Here is an 8,752-nt window from a genome sequence, read left to right on the forward strand (position 1 = left end):
CATTCGGGATTGTCCCCACACATAGAGAGCGGAGAGGTTGAGTCCCAGCAGATAGCTATTGTTGCTAGAGGAGACAAGCTAATCAATAGGAAAGGTGAAAAGAAACAGCAGTCAATAAAGCAGCTAAATTAAACTCAAACAAAATTGCATGTTTAAAGCCGCGCCGTCCCATTTTCCAGGAGGAGAGAAAAGACGCTGAGCGTGAGTCACAATCATGCCATGGAAAAGTTACCAGCAGCACTCTGGGCGCCTCCGACTCCGCAAGGTGCACGCCATTAAAGACGTGGGAGTCAAGAAGAGGAACTTCACGCGGGTTTTGTGGTCCATTTAAAGGTGAGGGTGATTCAGCACCTTTACTGTCTGATGTTATAGAATGAAACCACACTCTGGTTTAACTGAGTAGCTACTACATCTGAACCAGGTTTTTATTTTAAACTATTCCAAAGACGGAGCTGAAAAGCTTCTTCTCCTTTTGTACATCACCAATAAACGATCCATACGATCAGCAAATAATTAATCTTTAATGTCTAATATACCACCTTGCCCACCTCTGACAGGTCATAACGCTGTTTGTTTTGGAGTCATTACGCCGACTTTTGATTAGAGTTTTTCTATTTACAGCAATAAAATGTCACATATCACACATCTTTATCCTGACTGGACACGCATGTTGTGGCAGTTTTCCGTGGGAGTCAAGAGTTCGGTCACCTGATCATTGACACCTTTGTGTTTCCATTCCTCGAGGGGCAAAAACGAGAAAAAACTCAATTAATGTGGTTTTAATGGTGAGATAAAGGCTTCAGGGGGTAGATGAATCTACCCGACTGTTGTCCTCTGTCTTCTTCTCGTGTTTATTGCACTTCCACTTTTCCTAAAACTTTAAAAACACATATAAATCACGTGATCAGTCAGCTGATTCTCATCGTCTCCTCGCCGGACGGGCCGAGAGTTCAGCGACCGACGCCCTCTTCTGGGATTACTGGCAGTTCATTTGTGTTTTGTCGCTCTCCTGCTTTTACGGTGGTTGTAGACGGAGGAGTGAATGATTCTGCTTTGATTGAATCCAAGGCTGTTGCATTGGGAGCGGAGCCTCTCCCCCCGGGATGTGGAGCGCTGCGAGGCAAAGATAACTGCTTCGTATCTAAATCTGCTCAGTCAGGTGTGAGAGCTCCGAGACCAGGAGAGCACAGGCAGACATCTCAGGGCAGTTGCCCCCCCCCCCCCCCTTTAACTGGGTGCCACGTATTTTTAATTCTGCCCATTACCTTCTTCCCACCACATATTCCAGCCAGCTGGCCGTGTGATCGCCATGCTTGTTTTCAATTGGAACCAGGGATTATAAAGGCGGACGAGATGAGGTTCAAGCTCTGCCTCCTGTTGGAAAGCCTGATCCCAAACTGGTCTGGTCCGTGTGCACGAGCAGCAGGACACAAACAGGGACGGCGCGGAGGACGGCGCCCGCCAAGGCTCCCTGATTTAGAGAGGATGTATGACAGGCACACCGGTGACACCATCCTCCCAGCATGTTGATTTGCTGGCCTTTATATATATATATATACTATATATACCTGCTCACTAAAAATAAACTAACCTTTTTGATCCAGATCAATGGCTGACGGAGCGATGATGTCATGGTAGGAATTTCAACTGTCTGCTCCAAAAACGCCCCGTAAATACGAGAGAAGAGGCTTTCAATAACAGACCTCCAGTCTCGGACTGGATGCCGGAAGAGGAAGGGTGGGAGCTTTTAGTGTGCGAGCAGCTGGAATGTATTTAGTGTGATGGCTTTCATTGTGTCCCAGCTCCATTCTTATAGAACCCGGCAATAATTACTGACTTGTGTTTATCCTCTGGTACCTGCCAGCTCGTTCCACCTCCTAATGCGGCTGATTAGAGCACAGCTGCAGTAGACTTGCTCTTGCATTGAAAATCACAAGAACAATCAGCTCTCAGAACATTATCTATTATCTTAGAGCGAGATTATATCAGGATACTGCTCTCGGTTCAATTTATTACGGGAGATACAGGCTACGAGGAGGTGTTAAGTGCGGTACAATTGATTCAGTTGCTAAATTATTACCTGCAGATGTACTTTAGCACGGTTCGGTTTGAAGTCAAGCGGCGGCGATGAAGCTGTTATTGTTAGATGCACCTTTTTGAGGGGAGTCTGCCCTGACAGCCCTGAACGTCCTCGAGGATGGGCGGCGACGATTCGACGTCACCGACTGTCAGGGAAAAAAGCTCTTTCCTCACCTTGCTCTGCAGAGGAGGTGTATTTTGGTCAAGGCGCGTCGTGGTGTCAAAGACGTCACAGTCTCTGGGGTGCGAACTGGAGTTTTTGAACTGACTGTCAGAACATGGATCATCCGTGCTGGTGTACCCACATGCTCAGACACACTCAGCGCCGAAGCTGTGATAAAGTCTCAGGACAGACATTGACATTCCAAAAATCTATTTACAAACGTGAATAAGCCCAGCCTGCTTCTGTAAATCGCCAACACACTCCGCAAGATCAGATGTAGGCACCTCCAGATTGCATTGATCTCTGTGGTGTGTTAATAGACAACTTATTTGCTAGCGGGGGGGGGTTCAGCCCTCTGCTCAATGGGGGGGCAGACGCACTGATAAGCTTATTTGTCGGTGTGAACATGGGTGTGACAGATCCCACCAAAACATCAATTCCATCATCAATTACTCCTGGACTGAGTTGGTTTCAGCTTCCCAGCTGGAAAATCTCCCCGTTAAACAGCTCGAACGCAACCGGTCGATTGACACGTGCGAAACATCATAGTTCATGAATATCGGCGGTAGGACGTTAGCAACGGTGTCATGCTTGGATATGTCTCGGCCATTTAATTACTGGCAGGCCATTAAAGTGTCTCTGCTTCCGATATCCAATTAAAGGCTCCACAACAACTCCTTAATAAGTGGGTGTAGAGTTGATAAGCAACCGGTTTTGGAGCTTCGAGCCCTCTGCTTCATTAAGATTCTGAAGTAAAACAGAGATCTCAACACGGAGGACATCAAAGTGTCCACTCGGCAAAATGAGGGACAAACTCCTTGTTAGATATGCACCAATCTCCTAGGATACTGCCAGTGTACACAATGATCACCCAGCAAAATTGTCGCCTGCTGAATAATGCTCCGCTCAATTACCGCTCGCCTCCGGGGCAGGTGTTGCTTTGCTTTGTGAGACGTGAAAGAACAGAAGACGCGGCGGAGGGGAAGGATGCGGCGGAGTTCGGCCATTTTGAGATCTCAAGCGTGGCGAAAGTAGCACTTCTCCATACGAGGGGGGATCAAAGCGAGCTGCTAATGTGTTATACTTCACGGGACATCACCACCAGTGGATGGGCGGGTGCGGGAGAGACCCGCTGGGGGCATATATGTGGGGCGTCGGATTCCTAAGCTGCGCTTGGAAGCATTTTCCTGACTCTAAATGGTGGTGGGAAAGGAGGACGGAGCAATCCGTGTAAAGCTCCAGCGGGGTTCCTGCCAGTCGAGCGCTGTCGCAGCCCACGCAGTCGCTTGATAAGATCGCATCGACACCAAATGCCATGAGAATGTCAAACTCACTCTTTAAAGAGACAGCGGGCGCAGAGGAGGACGCACAAACAGTCGCCCGACAACAGGACACGGCGAGCCGCTTCAGGGCTGAGATGCAAATGACGGCGTTGTCCCTCATATGTGTTCGAACAGAGGGTGCTGGGGTCGAGTCTCCAGGATGGAGTTTAGGTCCCCAGTCAAGGATTGAATGACAGAGTGGAAAACACCTGTTTTGAGAATTCATTTTTAAAGACGCGATGAACAAGTGCCTGATTCTGAGTTGAGGAACAACATGGAAACACTGGTTGAATTATCCCTTCTTTTTTTTCCCATTCCGTGAGTCAGCCGCATTTCACAGATGAGTAGTTGCGATGTGACCCGTACCCGACATCGCTGACTAAAGGGTTATTAGTTACAGGAGGCGTACGAGTGCATCTTCGTCCTGCAAGTGCATAATTAGGTCCATTTGAATGGAAATGCTTCACCTCCATATTTTCATCCTCCCTGGGTTTATTTGTGAGTTTGCTGACATCAATATTGAGCTTCACGCTGATGACAGACATTCAAATCCACAGAAGATTTCAAAAATAGACGCAATGTTCCGCTGTGTGGTCCACACCAGAATAATTAAAGACGTTCAGCTATTCCCTTTATTCCCTTTATTTTCAGTCCTGTGACGCTGACGCAGACCGAGAGTGAGACCAATCACCTGCTCGTCCCCCCACCATCAAGCAGGGACTCTTGATTTGATAACATCTGATGAATCTCCCACATTTTTCAGGCATCTATAAAAAGCCTCAGAAATAATTTAGCCTGAATAAAATCTGTGATTGCGAACAGGAGAAATGGTTATATTTAGAAAGGAGGGGAGGATGAGCAGCAGCTGTGCTGTAAGATATCTGAAAATGGAAACTGCTCCCAGGGGCGACGAAGCTTGCGCTTCCTACTTTAATTATTTATTTCCCCCTTGATGTACCGGCGATGACAGCATTGTTGGAGCATACATTATCATGCACGTGGAGTGCAGATGTTCCTATTGCACCCCATTTCAATAAATGGGGTACCAAATAATTAACGTCTGGTTTATTCTGGCTGTGAACGCATCACGTGTCTGGGCAGGTGATGGTGCAGATTTCCAAAGAATTGTTACAGGAAAATGATTCACTTCCATGTGTGGACCACACCGTACCCATGTTTGGACAGGATTTCCTGTTGCTTAGATAGGTGGGACGGATCCTTCCTCGTGGTATTTTACAAAATAAAACCTTTAAAAAAATCTGCCTGGTAAACAACAGGTCCCCGAGGATTGAGAAAGCAATCACAGGTGAGAAATCATTGCCTGTATTGACGACTGGAGTCCTGAGTGTTTGGATAGGTCATAAAGTGATTAGTCCCAGTTACACGGGAAAAGATCAAGGGTCAGACGACACGATTCGAGGGGGCTGACGGTGGCGGGTAGAAGAAAAATAAAAGACAATATAAGGAATATGTTTTTGGAAAGGCTGTAAGAGGTCCTTTGTGGAGCATGTCTGATTTACCTGTTTCTTGCAGGGCTGCGACCATCACTGTTCTCATTAGAAACTGCTTCAGTGCTGTCTCATAGCAACCTAAAAATAGAATATGTCCCTATCAGGCTGTATAGCTCTGACGGCTGCTACAAGTTTTGGCCCCTTTAATCGTGCATCAAATAAAGGTGTGAAATGTCTCTGCTCGGCTTCCTTGCGCGTCGACGAGGGAAACATCAGCGTTGTCGGGATGGAATTTTCCCCTCCTTAAAATAAGGCACGGTGTCATTATTTTAAAGAGTGTCACTTGACCCTAATAAGCCCCAGCTGCACATTTTGGAAAAAAAATAAAAATAAAATAACCCCCGAAAACGCGTCTTATTTTGGCGGATTATTTCAAAATCACGCCTTGAAACCAATTCATCATCTATGTAGACCACACATGATGAAAAACACTTCGACTGGAGTAAACATCCGCTTTAGCTGCGTCCTATGAGACGAGGACAGAGGTTTTTCATCAGGCGGGATTTATTTTGGTCCCTTCTGACGTCAAGAAGAATACACGTTTCATTCAGTATGCAAGAAAGAAAGTTATTTATAACCCCCAGCTTCTCCAGGTTGTGATCCTTGAGTGCGCAGTGGAAGGAATACTCCCCATTGGACTGATGTAGTGCGCCTCCGTAACAAAAGACGCGCAGCCAGTGTGCGATGGTGCCACAGAGGTTCGCCACCGCGGAGCCTGAGCCCGAGGCGCGTCGATGGGAACCGGCGGAAAAATAGGAACATCGCGAAGAACCGCAAACACTTTCTGATTAAGGCTACTTAAATAAAAGAATCACAGATTTTCCCCCCCTCCCCCCCTTCAAAGTGAACCGGAGGCTCTCAGAATGGAAAACCTCTCCTCTGACCAGGTAAGACGATTAGAAGACGCTAAAATGGAGCAAGAAAACTAGTGGCGAAAAGAATCCAGCCTTTCTCCTGCGTAATGTTTATCCCATAAAAAGCTGTAAATACAGTTATATGGCCTGTCTAATATGTATATCTGGACCGAGTTGTCCCTCATCAACCTAGAATGCATCTAAACATTATAAATAAGGGATTAAATGACCGAATGTACTGCCAAGTTGTCAAGAATAAGTAAACGCACGGCGACTCTTTCACCTATAGGAACATTTATTTAGTGACGAATGTAAAATTTAATGTGTGCACTATGTCATTGGCTGAGATCTTTGAGGGTTTAACATTTATCATGTACATAATCTTTCTCCTCATTGGTGACGGAGGCTGGTGTTTAGCGCACAATTGCTTTTGTTGCGACTTTTTGTGCGCTTCTTTATGTCTATGTGTCTGCTATACAAAGGCCACATTGGGAGCCTTTTACAGAGATTCTAACAGGTGATCTCGCCCGCTGCCGGAAAGATGGCCTTTGGGCGTCAAGCAAATCAAAATCTTGGTCCTTCTTGTCAATTTGGAGTTATTGCATAAAGCATATACTGAATTTTCAACATACAGATTCGATTCTTCAAATATTTAAGTTGTGAGAGCCTGCCACCTGCTGGCCATCGCGACTGTGCGTGATTCAATTAGCACTTTAATGAGACGACTATTAATATTATTAACTAAATAATTGAACTGGTCTTTTCAAAGGGCTGCCAGCTCTAAGCTCATCACCGGGAAGATCTGCAATTGGCTGCGACATGGCTGATATACTGGAGCTGCGGACAGATGGGAACTCCCTCCTGAAGGCAGTGTGGCTGAGACGTCTGAGGCTCACCAGGCTCCTGCTGGAAGGAGGCGCCTACATTAACGAGAGCAACGAGCGCGGGGAGACCCCCCTCATGGTCACCTGCATGTCCACGCACAACGACCAGCAGAGTGTCAGCAAGGCCAAGATTGTCAAATATCTGCTGGACAACCAGGCCGACCCGAACATTCAGGACAAAGCGGGTCGGACGGCGCTCATGCACGCCTGCATCCACAAGGCTGGGCACGAAGCGGTGGACCACCTGCTGTCCAATGGGGCCGATCCCAGCCTGGAGGACAGAAGCGGCGCCTCCGCCTTGGTTTACGCCATCAACGCAGATGACAAGCAGACGTTGAAGCTGCTGTTGGATGCGTGCAAAGCTAAGGGCAAGGAGGTCATCATAATCACCACAGACAAATCGCCATGTGGTGCTAAAACCACCAAACAGTACCTAAATGTCCCCCCTTCCCCGGGGCTGGACGAGCGGTCCTCCACTACGTGCACGTCTCCATCTGACATCGAAGTAACCGCGTCTCCCACTCGCGAGCAAGAGCAACAGAACACGGTTTTCAGCTTCCAGGCTAAGCTTAAATCGTCAGGTTCCGCTAAAATTGCTAACGGACCCACGTCTCCGACGCGCAGAGCCGGGAATCCCAAACGTGCACGCCTGCCTCAGCTGAAGAGGCTGCAATCGGAGCCTTGGGGGTTGATTGCACCCTCGGTTCTGGCTGCAGCCGCCGCCGCCGCGGCCGCCGCCGCCGCGCACGAGGACAGCAGGAAGGCCAGTTCGGACGACGACGTTATCGCAGGTGTAAACGGACTTTCTCTGAGCAAGAGGTCAGCTTTATCTCGGCAGAACAGCGTGGACGGAAAGGACAGCTTGTTTCCACTGGTGGGGGATCAGCCGTGCAAAATGACCACCTCGCTCTCGGTCCCCCTGACGTCCAAGGCGTCCTACGAGAGATCGCTAGGCCAGCACCAGCCACTGGCGCGGCGCAGCACGGTCCCCGCGGAGCAGGAGAGCGGCGGCTGCCTCAGCAGCGGACCCCCGAGTCTGAGAGACACCATGCACAGGAGACGTCTGGGGAACGATCACTATGACTCAGATTCGCAGCTCTACTCCGACTCGGGAATGTCAGATTCTCCTAAGATCCCAGCAGAGCGGTGGAAATTAAACACCTCTCCACTGGCGATGCTGACCGGCTCCAGAGAATCTCTCGACAGCAACGTCAGCACGTCCTCTCCCAGCACGGTGCACAGACGCATCCCGGGCCTGCTGGAGAGGAGAGGCTCGGGCACGTTGCTCCTGGACCACATCTCTCACACCAGGCCCGGCCACCTGCCCCCTCTCAACATCAACCCAAACCCTCCCATTCCTGACATCGGGGCGAGTAGTAAGCCCTCCTCACCTCTGGCCACAGGGATTCGATCTATAGCCCCTATAGCGCCAAACACACCAAAGAGAGGCGGCCTTAAGCCCAAAAAGAAGCTTTTGAGGAGGCACTCTATGCAAGTGGAGCAGATGAAGCAGCTCTATGACTCCGAAGAGCTGTCTCATTAATTAGTGATGAAGTTGACACAGTGAATATTGTGGGTGTAGAAATGGTAACAAATGTTAACCTAGCCAGCTAGGTGTTGAATAATGTATCATTTAAAAAAGAAAAAAAGACAAAAAAGTGCAATATAGCAATATAGATATACTTCTTCCCTGTGTTACACCCATCCTTAAGGATTATTACCATCTTTTCTCCTCACCTGTTATATGTGTAGAACAGTTTTGAATGTAAAAGCCAAAACATGGTACTTTTCTCTGAACTAGCTCTCTAATGTGATAATGTAATGCGTAGGAAACATACAGGGTCCATTTGTAGCCAGCAGGCCACTTGGGTGCACTCTGTGCATGTGTAATTAGCACCGTTAATCGATCTCCATTGGAAACCAAGATGCGATGCACTTG

At 48.2% G+C, this 8,752-nt stretch overlaps 1 protein-coding gene across 2 annotated transcripts in view; it reads left to right on the plus strand.

The window, feature by feature from the left end:
• The first annotated feature begins 211 nt into the window (after positions 1–211).
• The window catches only part of ankrd34c (ankyrin repeat domain 34C), an 8,822-nt gene continuing 281 nt past the window's right edge, over positions 212–8,752 (plus strand). The window contains exons 1-2 of one of the 2 annotated variants that reach the window (XM_029842380.1): positions 212–333; positions 6,699–8,752. The exon at positions 6,699–8,752 is cut by the window's right edge and continues 281 nt beyond it. In XM_029842380.1, the coding sequence (XP_029698240.1) occupies positions 6,749–8,356 (1,608 nt within the window). In that variant the 5' untranslated portion in view covers positions 212–333; positions 6,699–6,748 and the 3' untranslated portion in view covers positions 8,357–8,752. Of the gene's footprint in view, positions 334–5,697; positions 5,963–6,698 lie in introns of those variants that run through there. The other variant, XM_003967043.2, reaches the window with a different exon arrangement.

Source organism: Takifugu rubripes, chromosome 9, assembly GCF_901000725.2.
Source record: "Takifugu rubripes chromosome 9, fTakRub1.2, whole genome shotgun sequence".
NCBI lineage: Eukaryota > Metazoa > Chordata > Actinopteri > Tetraodontiformes > Tetraodontidae > Takifugu > Takifugu rubripes.